The sequence below is a fragment of the Leishmania donovani genome, chromosome 29, assembly GCF_000227135.1.
Source record: "Leishmania donovani BPK282A1 complete genome, chromosome 29".
Taxonomy (NCBI): Eukaryota; Euglenozoa; class Kinetoplastea; order Trypanosomatida; family Trypanosomatidae; genus Leishmania; species Leishmania donovani.
Window position 1 is genome coordinate 22,222 of NC_018256.1, and position 15,118 is coordinate 37,339.

The 15,118-nt window shown below is 58.3% G+C and overlaps 4 protein-coding genes across 4 annotated transcripts; all 4 read right to left on the minus strand.

Moving 5' to 3' along the window:
* Positions 1-618: 618 nt before the first annotated feature.
* Positions 619-1,383, minus strand: LDBPK_290070 (QA-SNARE protein putative; the record flags this gene model as incomplete). The annotated part of the gene is made up of 1 exon (XM_003862377.1): positions 619-1,383. One exon carries the CDS (start codon positions 1,381-1,383, stop codon positions 619-621), a length of 765 nt encoding a protein of 254 aa, XP_003862425.1.
* A 768-nt stretch (positions 1,384-2,151) lies between these two features.
* Positions 2,152-2,526, minus strand: LDBPK_290080 (hypothetical protein, conserved; the record flags this gene model as incomplete). Its single annotated transcript, XM_003862378.1, has 1 exon — positions 2,152-2,526. The coding sequence occupies one exon, from the start codon at positions 2,524-2,526 to the stop codon at positions 2,152-2,154; it is 375 nt and encodes a 124-aa protein (XP_003862426.1).
* A 629-nt stretch (positions 2,527-3,155) lies between these two features.
* LDBPK_290090 (ras-like small GTPases, putative) lies at positions 3,156-3,716 on the minus strand (the record flags this gene model as incomplete). The annotated part of the gene is made up of 1 exon (XM_003862379.1): positions 3,156-3,716. The coding sequence occupies one exon, from the start codon at positions 3,714-3,716 to the stop codon at positions 3,156-3,158; it is 561 nt and encodes a 186-aa protein (XP_003862427.1).
* A 2,132-nt stretch (positions 3,717-5,848) lies between these two features.
* Positions 5,849-7,459, minus strand: LDBPK_290100 (hypothetical protein, conserved; the record flags this gene model as incomplete). The annotated part of the gene is made up of 1 exon (XM_003862380.1): positions 5,849-7,459. The coding sequence occupies one exon, from the start codon at positions 7,457-7,459 to the stop codon at positions 5,849-5,851; it is 1,611 nt and encodes a 536-aa protein (XP_003862428.1).
* Between the last annotated feature and the right edge of the window lie 7,659 nt (positions 7,460-15,118).

Genomic DNA, 15,118 nt, shown 5'->3' on the forward strand with positions numbered 1-15,118 from the left:
GGGGCGGGCTGCCATATACGTTCCAGTCACGTCGGCACCTCGCCTATCGTGTGGATGGCGTGAGCCTGTGTTCCCTGTCGCGGGGCGCACCGACGCAGCGCCATCCAGGGCATGGCCGCCGACATCAGCAGCGGTGCATCTGACTTCCCCACGTCGTGGGCACTCGGCCCTGTGACCACCAGAACTGGTCCGGCATATGGCAAGGATAGCGGCTGCTTGGCTTTCTCCCACAGTGAGTGGGGCGCTACTAGACCCTGGACACCGGGCTGAGGCGACGCCCCTCACGGAGGGGGAGGGAGGATGCAAAACTGGAAGAAGGGAAAGCAGGGCAATCCCCAATACACATATGTCCACAGCAGCAGCAAGGGCACATGCGGTCGTAGAGAGGGTGAAATGCCGGGCACGGGTAAGAAAGGGTGAATCGTGCAACAGCGTCCCTTCTCCCAAATCACAGCGACAGCGATCAATAACGCATAATAAACGAAAATGCAGAGGCTGACACACGCAATAAGTATCGGAAATCAGTCGAGGCGCTAAAGCTCAGAGAGAGTCAGCGGGGACGGGAAGGGGAGGGCAACAGCGCGTATGCAGCGATGGTAACGGAGCTGGCTCGTCGGCTCAGTTCATGAGCAGACCGATGCTAACGATGGCAAGCATGATCATCATGCATATGAAGAGTATCTTGTTCCGGGAGGACGTTGCTTGATACTGCTGCGCGCGGCGCAGGTGCTGCGAGGCGTTGCGGGTGGCGCGCTCTGCGGAGGAGAGGTTATTCTCCACAATATCGAGCTGCTCCCCTTGCTCGTTGACCATTCCGTTGATGTGCTGGAAAATTTCATGGATGTCGCGCACGTTCTCCGCAATCTCGCCTGTCTCGCGCTGTCGCTCTAGCATGAGCTCCTCGTACATGTCACGCTCAAACTGCACCCGTTGCGGGGACTCCGTGTTCAACAGCGACTGCCCTTCATTTTCCTCATCATCCTCGCTTGCCTCACGGAATGCCCGAAGCGCACGGTTGCTATGAGTGCCCCGTGCAGACTCGCCGTGCATGCACTTACGGTAGAAGTCGTTGCAGGTCCTCTCGTAGTCCTTGAGAACCATCTCAGCGTCTTTGGCAAGCTTCTTGCCCTCGTCGCTAAGACTCTTGTCCAGTAAGATGAACCGCTCAAATGACTTTACGATCTTGCGGATATCCTGCACATCGGTAGCGTTGGCGTCACGTGTGATGCGCTTCACCTCCTCGCGCTCCGTCTTGATCTCCTCGACGGAGCTGCGCCGATTGGTGATACGGCGTATAGCCGTTATCTTCTGCCCGAGCGACTGCAAATGCTTTGCGAGCAGGTCGCAGGCGCGGCGCCAGCTGGGGTCCCCCATTTCGTGCATAAGGAATGGCAGTGGGATGCCGAAGCGTAGGAAGCGCAGCGCCTTTTCGGGGAGATGGAAAAGAGAGGGGAAAGAACAGGAAAAGTAGAGCCGATGCTAGCTGAGCGCGGAGGTGTACGCGTGTGCCTCTTTTGGCAGGGATAGCCGTGCCTCCCCGTGTAGTTGTGGAGGAGCGTATAAGGAAGGGAGGAGAACGGTGAAGCGGTGGTGCAACTAAAAGAAAATGTAAAGATGACGGCAAGGATGGGAGGAATGCGTCAAGCGTCCAACTTGCACTTTTTACGAAGAGCCGTTCTTCTTTCTTTTTATTACACCACAGAAACGGATGGCAGTGACAGCAGGCGACACCGCGCAGATTGTGGGCCGTCCACCGCGAGCGTTGATGGAAGCACGTGCTCACACAAGAGAGAGATAAAGAATGGAGACGGTGGATGGACGGAGTAGGGAAGGGGGCTGCGCGCAAGCGACGAATGAGCGTGATTCGAAAAACGAAGAGACAGAGTCGTGCGATCAGGGCGCGAGCGATTCAACGTACGACCAACATTGCCACAGCTCGCCGCTGCGCGCATGGGGCGACGCAGAGGATTTTGAAAACACGGTGAATGGCAGAAAAGGGAGAAGATTTTGCGCGAGCGCTCTCTTGTGTTGTGCTTTCACATTAATACTGCGCTTACCTGCTGCACGTGTGTCAGTGCTTCTACACTGGAGCGTTTTTCTTTACCTTCCACGGCTGCCGCGCAGCGGAGTCCTTTCGGAGAAGCAGCCACCTCAACGGCAAGTCAAGTGATCGTCGGGTTTGCTTCGCAACACGCCAGCCACAGCAGTCTCACACCTGTAGTAGGACACTGTTCCGGCCAGGTCCACAAAGCCGACAAAGCAGCTTACCTCATCTTCCTTGTGTGCCGTCTGCCATGCTTCCACAAGTGCTATCCACTCCGTCAATACTGCCTCGCTGATGTTGTTAGTGTCGCTTGCCTCGACAGCGATGAAGAGACGCTGCAGTTGAGCGCCGCTGTCGTCGGTCCACGTACTCGAGACGGCGAAGGCGCCATCGGAGACGGGTTTTACATACTGAGTGGTCCACAGAGGCAGCCGGCTCTGCACATCCGCGTAGAGAGCAGTCAGGAAAGGGCTGTGACTCATGCGATGCGCGCCTGTCTGCAGGGTGAACAGTTCATGCCTCTTAAAGTGAGGGGGGAAGCAAGAGACGAGTAGGGCAACGAAAACTAAGGGGGAGGAGTTGGAAAGGTAGAAACTCGACCAGTGGGTCTCGCGGGCGGAAGCTTTTGGTGACTGTACTCGCTCCTTCTTGGCAGCAAGACACATCGCCACAAAAAGAAAAAAAGGGAGGAGCTACACTGTCGGACAGAGAGGCACGGGGAGTGAGAGAGACTTCACTCCTCCGCGCGGCATGCCCCGCACCGCGATGGAATGCCTCGAGTAGGACCTTGAAGGAAAGGGCCATCATTCATAATGGGTGCGCTGTTTCTTCTCCCCACCTTTCGCGGGTAGTGTTCAACGGTCTACAGTATTGCACATCGGCATCCTCACACACGAGGAAGAAGAGAGATTGATGCCTGCAGGGAAAGGCCTCAGCGAGAAGCGGGAATCTAGATGCGTGGTAGGCTCTCGCCGCAGTGCTGGCCGCCGCACAAACCTCTCTTGTCAACCCTACCAATTCCAATCGCAGTGGAAAAGCAAGGCTCGATGAGGTAGTGTGTGTGTGTGTGTGTGTGTGTGTGTAGCAATGCACTGAAGGCGGTGCCTGCCCGTCACTTGCTTGCGCTGAGCTGTGACAGCTGAGCCAGTCTCTTCTGATACTCCTCCAGGAACATGCGCGAGAGCCTCTCTACGGGCTCTACCGTGCCCGTGCCGCGCAGTGCAGAGCACTTGAAAAAGGTAAGTTGATTAGCGCGTGCAAAAACCTCCGCTTGGTTGTCCGTGACCTCGGCCTTGTCAGCGAGGTCCATCTTGTTCCCCACAAGGAAGCCGATCATGTCCTTCTTCGCAGTCCGCGCCTTGGTCACCCACTTTCGACACGACTCGAACGTTGCCTTGTTTGACACGTCATACACGAGAATAAAGGCAGACACGCTCTCTAGATAGTGAGATGTCATGCGATCATACAGCCGCTGCCCCGCCACGTCCAGGAGCGACACCTCGACCGTGTTGTCGTCGTCCAGCGCAAACTCTTTTACGACAAAGTCGCACCCCATTGTCATGAGATAGTTCTTGGGGAATACCGTACCGTTGCTATGCACCATCTGAACAAATGCCGTTTTGCCGGAAGTCGGCTCACCGACCACGGCGACGCGGAGGCGCAGGAGCACCATGTGAGCGAATCTGCGCAGAGAGGCGAAGAAGAGTGCGCGAGTATTCGAAGAGGATCTACGGTGGCCGCCACAGGCGTGCAAACACGTACAAGCTATGCGCAGAAGGATGGGTGTAAGTGAGAATCACGAGGGCGCCGCTCAGACGAAGAGTCCGGAAAATGAGGACGCCGAAAAGAGCTGCAAAGCGAGGCGACGAGGCAAACACGTCAGCGAAGAGGTTGAGCTTCCTTTTCCTTCCAAGGCCCGCGGTTCACGCCACAGTCGTCCGTGGCGTCCCTCGCACCAGCACTCGCCCCCGCCAAAACACGCAGGCCAATAGACGAATAGTGTACCACCGATGCACAACGAGAGCGTAAGAGATGAGTGAAGAGAGGAAATGGCGAGGAAAGGGCCACACGGCCCTTGCAACTGCGCGCGGTGCCGTGCGTGTGTATTGCTGCGCATGATTCACCGTTGCTGGTGCGGTTTGCTGCCTACAAGAAGAGCTGTGGCGCAGTGCGCACATGCACACCCGCAGGCAATCGAGCTTAGAGGAAGATCCGGAAGGATAGGCGAAGAAAAGGAAAGCTGGGCGGGCATCCTGCACTCACACTCTTATGCTTGTGTGTACTAGTGGCCCTGCACGTGAGCTGGCAACAGAGAACGATGGGCAAACGGGAGCCGAGCTTGACTGCCACCCGCCGCGACACCTCGTCTTGTGTGGAGTCACAGTTTGCGTGCGCACGTTTGTATCCGGCGGCATGCACGCAAACACGTGAGCTCAATGACAGGCTCCATGAGACCTCGAGAGATTGTAAGAGCGTGAGAGCTAGCGAGACGCACTGCCACACATCAGTGCAATGGCCCATAACTTCACAATAAACTCCCCTCAGTCTGCCTACTCCACCACGAACAGGTCAGGAAGCAGACGCGCACACAACCACAGCGCAAGTGGCCCTTGTGGCACTGCGGCTATATCTCCGTCGTCTAGGATAAACCGTCCTGCCGCGGAATCGGGCCATGCATCCTGCGGACTCTGCTTGTCTTTCCTCGTCCCTTCTTCGGGTACGTGCGGCGCGATCGGCGCCAGAAGGAGGCCCGGGTGAATAGCATGTCTCGGTCCAGGCGGGCCGCGTTCAGGCTCCTGCTCGAGGGCGGAAGCGGCGACGTCAGTCGGGTGGGTAACAGGCGGTGGCCAAGGTACATGCCGGACGACCTCAGGGAGGGGGCTTGGCCAGCCGCAGGCCAGGGCCCTTTGAGGCCGTGCACCCCGAGGAATCCCATAACCTTGTGTGGGGACTCCATCGCAGTCTGGAGGATCCGATGGTGCAACTGGGGGGGGGGGTCTCGTGCTGCTTCCGGCATTTATGCCTCATCAGTCCGCCGGTGAGATGCAGAAGAAGCTGCATGCTTCGTGCACATGCACTGGGTCATTGATTGGCGTGGATATATTGGCGCCTTTTCCTTCCCCCACTCGTGCTCCTCCGACCTCTAGATGCTTTGTCTGGGTGTGAGACACCGTGCCAGCTGTGCATGGCAGCGCGTGCGCACAGTGCTCGCATTCCTGCATCCTTGGGCTTGTTTCAGGACGATGATGTTGTCTGGGGAAGGGGCTTGCTATTTTTTTATCTTACATTTCCGTTTGTGCCATTTTTTTTTGAGGTGGGCGTGTCTGGATGGCTTGCCTGCGTGCGCCGCGACAGGTGGGACGCTGCTATGAGCTTGTGGCACCAAGGGCACTCCGACTTCCCCTAAGCCCGCACGCCTCTCACAGGCGTGGGCGTGTCAAGCGGAAGGGGATCGCAGAGAGACATGTGCTAGCGCACTCAGATCTCTAGGCTTGACCTCCTAAAGGGGCACAGTGGGAGAGGCAGCCGTGCACACCCGACAGGTGAGGAGCCGATCCAGTGCGATGGGAGATGCGCGCGTAATCAGCTCATTGCGTACAAGACCATTGCGCAAAACGCGGTGTGCTCTGAGCCTCGAACGGTACTCGGTATCGCGGACAGCATATTGGTCACAGCACCCGGTCGGACGCCTCCTAGCATAAGCATGCGGAGTTGAAGGCTCTGGCGGGGACTTCACAAGAAAGAGCTAAAGGAGCAAAAAAAAAAGGCCGTAAAACGAACAAGTGCAACGGCGTTGGCATACATCTACACACGAGACCCGAACAAGTCTAGGATAGCGGTCGAGTCCTGCACCTCCTTCGTGCTGTCACAGGTGGGCTGGCTGGAGCGAAGAGCTGCACGCTCGAGCTCGGTGACCTGTGACAGTTCTGTGGGTAGGCGCCAAACTTGTACTACGCCGCGCGCATCGCCAGTGGCCAGCCACTCGGCTGCGGTGGAGTTGAAGGCCACGGTCAGCACTCCTGCTCCGTCGGCCGACACCGCGGCTGTGTACGCTGGCTTGAGCTGGTCCCTCTCGAGATCGTAAACGTGCAAAAGTGACCTACGTGAGACCACTGCCACGACTGAGGGCCGGAACGGGCTGAATCGGCCGTCGTACAGATATCCTTTCGTCTCCTCCGACGACTCGAGGGTGAGGAGCGGAGAGCGCTCGAGGTCCGAGTACAGGCGCGCGCTGCAGTCCGAGGAAGTGGTCAAGAACAGGTGTCGGAAGAAGGGCGAGGCGCTGAGTGACTGCAGTGGGCCACAGTGGCTCTCCAGCCAGTCCAGTTCAAGAGGGATGATTGTCGGTGGCGCCTGGGAGTTCGTCTCGATAGGCAGTGGCCATGTGCGACCGCGGCCCACCTCACCGTTCTCCAGACCCACGAGAAGGACTCCGTCCAACGCGGGGAGGTAACTGCCGCGCTGAGTTTGTACACCGCCATAGGTGAGTGCTGTAATGCCGACAGAGAGGTGGCGGCGGCTCCGCACGCTGTACGCGGCGATCGGCTTGGCCAGCTTGTTCGCCGGACTCCACTGGATGATGAGTCCACTCTGGCTCGCTGAGCACAAAACATACTGATGATGATGCCGGGACTCCTGTGGATTCTTCACCCACTGCAGCACCGTAACTGGCTCGGTGTGCGCAACCTCCGATGCCGAAGAGGTGTACTTTCCTGGAAAGTTCTCTGTCACGTTTGCAAACACGACAACCTCACCGCTGTAGGTGCCAACGGCCAGCATGCACGGGTCTGTGGGGTGGAAGGCGATGGAGGTGGCGCCGGTCTCCGTCTCCAGGGTGTTATGCGGACGGCTCTCCCTCAGGTCCGGCCGTGCCAGGTTCCACACACATACGTAGCCCTTCTTGTAGCACCAGCCCGAGGTCTCCATGAGGCCGTAGGCAGCAGCCACGATGTTACCATGAGTGTTCCACGTCACCCCCAACGCCTCCAAGTTGTCCTCTTGGACAGCAGGCGACGTGAGCGTATAGAGAACAGAAAGTGCGGTGTTCTTGCGCGACCAGGCAGGGGAGTAGTGATCGAAGATGCTGCTCGTGGCATTGCGGTGCAGAACCGCCAGTAACTGGTTCATGGACTCCTCCAGAAAGGTGGAGAGCTTCGCCTTATCGTGGGGAACCCCGTTGTAGACGTACTGCAGTCCCTCTAGGGTCGCTTGAAACGATCGCCGCTCCGTTCCGATGCCCTTGTCTAGTTGGTCGGACGCCTGGAAGCAGCTGATGTCCGTCTGCGATTCGTGGCTTTTGACCTTCAGCTTAGACGTCTGTGTTGCGGTGTCTTCGTGTGCGGTTTCTTTCTTCCATTGAGACAGGATAGCCACCTCGCCGGTGACCTGATTCTTGAACTCGCAGGGGTCCGACATGTCGATCCTCCAGCAATGTAGCGCCACAGCAGCAGCGCTGCGGGCGAGTGTACCTTGTTTCGATAAAGTAATGTAGGGGGTGTACCGCCCTCCCCGCCGGCCCGCCACCGCGTCGAAGGGAAAAGGGCGGAAATAAAGGGTGAGACGCAAAAGAATTGTTGACACATGGAGGCACAGAGACAAAAGAGAAGATCGAGCGCGCACGGAGGATGACAGAGAATTCCTATGTGAGCCGCTAGCATCGAGCACAGCACCAGCTAAAGCAGCATCGCTCCATCTTCGCTTGCACGCCAAGCCGGCAGCAGCTACCACAGGCCATCGTTCAACCGCATAAGAAGGTAGCACTGGCACGGTTAGCCAGCACCGGCTGCTTTCCAGAGCGACTTGTCTGCGGGCATAGGAATGCACCGGAGCGCGCGCGAGCCGGGACGGGTACGTGATACCACCCAAGCACGCTTCGTCCTTGCCGGGGCAGCGAGTGTCGCGGCGTGGTTAAGAGGTCGTGTAACGGCAGCGATCACGTTTGAGCGCTCACCTTAACGGCGAAACCACACCTCCGCTGTTATCACCCGTCGTGCGGGAGTTGAGTTGTCGTGATTAGGACGCACGAAGGTGTGAGAGACACAAAACAACGAAGCCTCAGCAACGAAAAATGGAGGAGAAAACGCCGCGGGCGCGGACGAACAACAATCGCAATAACAACACACACGCGGATGTGCAAGGGAGGTAGAGGAAGAGAGTCACAGAAACGAAAAGGTGCGCAAGCAGGAGAGACGAGGGGAAAACAAACACAGCTTAGCACAGACATAACACGAAGTGCCTGTCACTGCAGCCCCCGCCGGCAAGACAGAACGCGAATGAAATGGGCGCCAGGCTCCCCTTTCTGTGCTCGAATGGTGGTCCTTTTTCGTTGTTTGCTAAGCTAGTTGCTGGTGGTCAAAAATACGCTAAAAAAGACACATACACATTGGCTCGCACACAGGCACACGGATGGGAATACTCCTGCGGTGCCCGCAGCACAACGGCACCGCGCGTTGAGCAGGGAGTCGGAGTGGTGGATAGAGCCATCTGCTAAGCTCAGGCACAGCATGGCCCTTTGAGTGCGAAGCACGCGTCGGAAGAGCCCCCCCCCCGCAAAAAAAAAGAAGAGAAAGAGAGCCGACGTGAGGCTGGAGACAGCGCACGAAAGAGATGATTTCATCATCAGCGCACGTTTGGGCGCAACAGGTGAAGATGACAAGACGCGCACAGGCGCATCCATTACACGACAGATCGCCTCACGGTTCGTCCGCGGCCTACGCATGACGATTAGAGGAAAAAAAACATGCAACAAGGGCAATGCGCATCCCCCTCCGCACACACGTCGCGGGCGCCAAAGCAGAAGCCAAAGCAGGGCGTATACACAGCTTACCGCCGCAGCCCTTTCTACATGCCGCTGCTGCTAGCGTGGTCATTCTCGTCGGGATGCTGCATAGCCACCAAACAGCACTCGATATCGGTCACCGCCTTCAGCACTAGCGCGTAGTCTTCAGGGTTCTTGGACATGGCCTCCATCTTCTCGCAGGCCTCCAGCTTTGCACGAGCGAGAGTGCTGAGCGCCCGCACAGCATGAATCACCTCAGGGTGGTCTCCCATGACCGCGATCACCTCCTTCATGTACGCACCGGGCGGCAGCTCCTTTGGTGAGAGGGCTTTGCGGATTACTGTGATCAAGGCATCGTTGACGGGGGCTTGGTTCATGGCCTCGCGACGGCTGTTCAGCATCTCCTCTGCAGTCTCGAACGGGTTGAGAACTACCTGATGCGTCTTCGCAATGTCGATGGCCGACGTCGTGGAGGGAAAGGAGCGCTCCAGTTCGTAAGTGTTCACGCTCATGCGCTGCGTCATAAGGTCCAGCTTGCGACCGTCCGAAACCTCGTCGCGGCTGCCGACGTTCACGGTATTCTCAAAGTAGCTGATGTGCATAGACCGGTCGAAGCCGTCAGGGGGCACGCGAGTGCCCTTGGCGAAGTACGGCTGCACCTCGCTCACTGTCACAAGGCAATGATTTGGTTGACGGTGCACGGCAGCAACGCGCTTGCGCTTCGAGTCCGGCTCCGGCAGGGCCGGCAAGGTCTCTGTCAAGTCGTCTGTCAGCAGCACCAGCGATGTGTCAAAGAAGAGCGACTCCACGTACGACCTCGCGTAGTTCTTGAACTCTTCCAGCGTGGTGGCGGTGGACATCTTGTAGATGCGGCGGATCGGGTTGCCGTTTGGCAGCCCGCGCGGCTTCTCGCCTACCTTACTGTCGTTCGCGTCCTCATGCAGCTCCTTGCGCGACTTGGGCAAAGTGTGGCGTTCCATGCGTGCCCACAGGAAGAAGTAGCGACTGTTGTGCCGCTTCGACTTGGGCTCTGCAATGGCGGCACACCAGGTGGACATGGCCATGTGCACCACCGACGATCCTTTGAAGTCGCTGACCGCCATCAGGTACTTGTTCGCAATGTCTATTGTCTGCAGCGAGTACTCGTAGTACTGGCCTTTGTCCTGAAACTCGGCCGCCTCCTTCAGCGCCTTCACCTGGCCCTCCATGGAGAAGCACATGTCGTCGGGGCATGTGTACAGCTCCGACACAATTGCGTACACCGTGTCTGCGGGAAGCAGCGCATCCACCTCGGGTAGGATGCGCACGTAGTCGTGCCAGAACACGTGCGAGAGAACCTCAAACGGCATGCGGGCCCCCTTCGAGTCTTTCCCTTTGACAAAGTAGAACACCTCCGTGACGCGGAAGCACAGGGCAGCAATGAACACCAGCACCATGCCAGCCTCCAGGTAGTCGCTGTTTGCCCTGTGTGCGTCGTGCAGGCGGTAGAGCCACTTTAGGGCTTCCTTTAGCGCGTTCTGCCGTAGGAAGTTTCGAAAGACCTCAAAATACGCCGTCGCCCTCGCTTCCTTGAACTTCATTGAGTCGTCCATCTGCAGACGCAAGACATCGTCGAAGAGGCTGAGCACCGTCGCCGTCATGGCGGTAAAGTCGCTAGAGAAGCGTGGTGGCTGTTGGTCTGGCACGTTCGACTTCTCCAGCAAGTAGCGCGAGATGGGGAGATTGCGCTGCACGCTCATAACCTGGCCCTCGACCTTTTGCCTGTACTTCATCTGCGCATCACCGCCAGGCGCGTTCGAGTCGTCCTCGTAGCGAGAGGCGAAGTCGCACGACGGCGCCGTGTAGTTTGCCTCCTCCACCTTGGCCCTCTCAATCAGCTCGTCAAACTGAAACTCAATGAAGCGCCCAGCAAGGCGCAGGTCCCTCACGCGCGACTCGGCCACGGAGACGAGCGCGTTGGCAGTCAGCGACCTGATCTTGGACAGAGAGTTCTTCCAGGAGAAGAAGGCCTGACTCATCAGCAGGAACGTGCAGCTGGCCGAGGAGCGAACATACTGGCAGCAGCTGCTCATGAGACGGAAGGTGAGCAGGACCATGCCGTTCCCCATCCTCGCCTTGCGGCTGATGATCTCCGGGAACAGCTTGCACACCACCTCGTGCATCACAGCGGAGCTCATTTGCAGGGATATGGTGGAGTTTCCCAGGTTGAGAACGGACTCCAGCATGACAAAGAACGGGAACACGGCGGCGTTAGGGTTGTTGTCGCGCACAGTGCGCAATATACTCGGAATCTCGTTCAAGAAGAGGCTGCACATTTGCGTTCCGATTGCAGTCACAAAGGTTGTGCTGCGCGCCTCCCACGCCCGCCTCTCCTCCACCTCCTCGTTTGCCGCGTCCTTTGCAACGCCCGCGACGGGGCCGGCGGCACTCGAGGAAGCGGGGGCGGCGGTGTAGCGGAAGGTCGACTGCGACTCTGCCACAATCTGCATCATGCCAGCGATCACCTTTCCGTCCACCTCTTCCTGCAGCCATTGCCGGAACGTGCTGCGGGGCGTGTAGTAGAGAATCCACAAGCATGTCATGGACAGCTGCTGCTTGTCACGCTGAAACACCTCAATCGGTATCTTGTCGTTAGGCTGCGTAATGGCCTTCCAGTGCGGGCCTAGGTTGCGCACCAGGGCGAACAGCTGTGCCGCGATGCAGGTGAGATTCTCGCTGGGAGTGCTTGAGTCGTTGGCGAGGCGACGCAGAAATGAGTACAGCACGTCGGTGGCGATCGATCGCGTCACGCGGTTCGGGTTGATCATGAGAATGGTGAACGAGTGAACAACAATGCGCGTGAGGAAGACGGGGCGGGCCGCTCCGGCGGAGGGCAGCAGCAGGTAAATCGCATCTGGGTCCTCCAGCACGTACTTGAGGAAGTTGGTGAGGCTCTCAAAGTTGCCGTCCTCCTCGAAGTAAGCAGCGATGCGCTCGTAGATCATCAGCACGCGGCCACGGTCGGCGTAGTGCATCAGGCTGCGCACAAAGATGGCGACGTGGCGCACAAGCTGACTCTCATCGAATGTTGACAGCTGAGACAGCGCCACAATGCAGAGCTCCGCCACGGCGGTGTAAAAAGACGAGTGGAAGAGCTCCTGGCGGGGCACTGTCGGGTTCTCGGCTCCCCAGAGGTACATGGACCGCAGAATTGTGTCAAAGAGAAACCACGACAGATTGCTCATCTCACGCAGGATACTGCGAGCCGGCGGCGGGGCCTTGCTGCCACGGGCAAGACTAGCAGGGCTAGCAGGTGAGGAAGAAGGCGCAGAAGTGCCGCTCTTTTCCTTCGCTGAGTCGGCTCCGATACCGTTTGGCTGCTGCGCTACCATCTTAAGTAGGTTCAGCCATGCCTCGACCATGCCACTGTAGAGGCGACGCTTGTACTCACACTTGGCGCCTTCGTAGAGGGTGTCATTGGACAGGAAGTGGTACAGTATACTTCCAACGCTCGTCTTGGCGAACACTTGCGGTGTCAGACCTTCGCTGTTGTGGCGTCGACGAATCGTGTGCGCTGATGTGTCGTACTGCTGCGCCTTGGAAGTAATCCCTAAAAGGACGTCGAGCATGTGAATGCGGTTAGCCAGCGACACCGTCGCCGAGCCGGAGCCGATGAGGGAGAAGGCGTACGCGGTGAGGAAAGGGTAGAAGGCCAGAATCTCTGCCAACGGAAGCTGCGCAATGAGACTGATCACGTTACGATGCGGGTCGACCTCCATCGCAGGCAGCTTCTGCAGCGCGCCGCACTCATCGAGCACCTTGTCGTTCTTCCTCATCTCTGCAATCGAGGACGGGCACTGCTGGAAGACAGATGCAATGACGCGGTTGGATGCGTGAACCGTTGTCTTGGTCTGACTCGAAGCCTTGACAACGCCCTCGCCGTTATTGAGCAGGAAGTTCACGGGGGCCTCAGCAAAGCTCGTCAGATACCCGCCCGCGGCCGCGACGGCTGCCTGGTCATACGAAACAAACTTGATGTCGATGCTGTCGCGCACCTGCACAACGCCGTTCATCATCAGTGGCACAGCGGCGTAGCCGATTTTAAACATACGTGGCTGCCCAGGCGTCGGTGGCATTTTCCTCTGGCATGTGGCGTAGAGGGTCATGAAGATGTGGTGGCGGTCGGAGAGGTTTAGCGGCAGCTGCAGCTTGAACTCGTCGCTAAGCACCATGTCATTCGAGTTGTGTACCGAGGACGACCACGCCGTCGTCTCCATCGACAGGTTCGACAGCCCGCGCCCGTAGATGCACCTGATCGCGCCCTCCTCCGAGAGTCCGTCGTCCTTGTCCTTCACACAAAGCTGAAAGACGTAAGTGTGATGCGAAGCAGGGATGCTGCGGACGAAGCCGGCGTACATCACCTTCAGCCTAGACACGGAGAAATAGTACACGTTGTTATATGTCGTGAAGTAACCGGAGTTGAGGATGGGGATGCAGCACGGCGAGTAACGGTAGATGACCGGGCGAGCGCCCGGCAAGTCAGGGTCTAGCAGACTTACCTTCGACTCGTTCTCCTCCGGCGGCGTCTCTGGGTGGTCGGAGGGAAACGCCACTTCGTGCCTGCTCAGATCTGAGATGGAGAAGACCATGTCCACCGGCAGCGCCTTCTGAGCTCCGCGCCAGCGCTCGTCCTTCATTACCTTGAACACGTCTTCGTTAGAGAAGGCCTTGCGGTAAAGGCGATCGACGGCAACCCTCGGAAGCAGGTGGTTTGCCTCGTCCTGGAGCGGAACCGAGTTCCAGCCTAGCTCCTCCAGCACGTCGGACACTTGAGTCAGCAGCAACGTCTCCTGCTTCATAGGTGCAACGTGGATCTGCTTGTAGCGGTCTGCGCGACTGTACAAATCAACGTAGGTGTCGTACTCCTCGCAGCAGGGTCGGTACACACGCATCACGAGGTGCAGCGTTCCCTTGAACTCGTTCGGCACAAAGGCGACAACCTGATTCTTCTTGGCGAGCTCGCTGCGCTCCTTTTGAGGGTAGAAGATGTCCAGCTCGGAATCGAAGTAGAACGTTTCGGAGACCTTTACCTTCTGCCGCTCTGTCCAGCTGTACAGTGCGGCTGCGATGACGAGAGGATCGGTGCTTGCTCCATGCAGCTCTATCACTCGGTTGCTGATCTTCGTCGCCTTGATGCAGTACACAAAGCCTCCGGTAAAGGTGCGCATTGCGGGAACGGGTTTGCGGGTGTCGATGTCGCTTACCCACAAGTTCGCTGCCGTCGACTCGGTCGCCGCTTCATCCGCCGCCGTGCTGTTCTGCTGCGCGCGCTCCCACACCTGGATCGGGTCGCCGTACGAAATCTGCGAGACAGCCTTCCGTACCATGGCATTATCGCCTCTCATCAGTTGCGCCTTTGTCAGCAGGCGCTCCGTGGGAGCGTTGTGCGGGTAATCCTCGTCGTCCACCGTCAGGGTGTGATCACTCAGCACCTCAGACTCGAAGTAGCACTTGAGGGTGCTCAGCGAGCGCTCGCCCGGTTCACATGGTCGCTCGCGGTCTGCGTTCGGCTTCCGAAGTGGACGCTGGAGGGCGATGATCGTCTGCTTGGCTGAGAAGAAACCCAGCTGCACCTTCCCGTGCGCCGGCACCTCCCCCGTGACCTCTCTCGGAGGAAACAAGCACTTGCCGGACTCGCGGATGGTCCCGTATCGGTGCACTTCAATGCAGCTGCGCCGGATCGCATCCTCTGTGAGCCCGTGTGCTTTCAGCTCCGCGGACAGAGCCTCCTCAAAACTCTCAAACGGCGCCTCTTTCGTTACGCGCGGCACGTAGTAGACTTCTTCCTCCGTCCGAGAGAGGATGCCGTTGTCATTCCGGATGGCTTCCAGGGTAGACAAAGAGTACCGGCTAACCGTCTCGGAGGCAGAGTCTTTAGAGTTTGTGCTTCTCTCGCTTCGCACGTCGCGGTCGCTCACGGACGGACTGCTCGTTCGGTAACGGCAACACCGCGAGTCATGCTGCTGCACCCCGTGCTCCTCCTCAGCATCTGCACCAGTGCCCCCCTGCTCCGTGTATTCATTCTGCCAGCGGGCGTCGCCTCTGTGCGTCGCGCTCGCGCAGTTCACCGGCTTCTCATCAGTATCACTCACGAAAGCGGCAACAGCGCTGTGCTGCTTCAGTTTCTCTGAGAACTCTCCCATGACCACGGCGCGCGCCTCACGAAGAACCTCCTCCAGACCACCAGCCTGCTCCTCAGCCACGCGACGCGCCTGCTCCTCAGCTTCGCGACGCGCCTGCTCCTCAGCCACGCGACG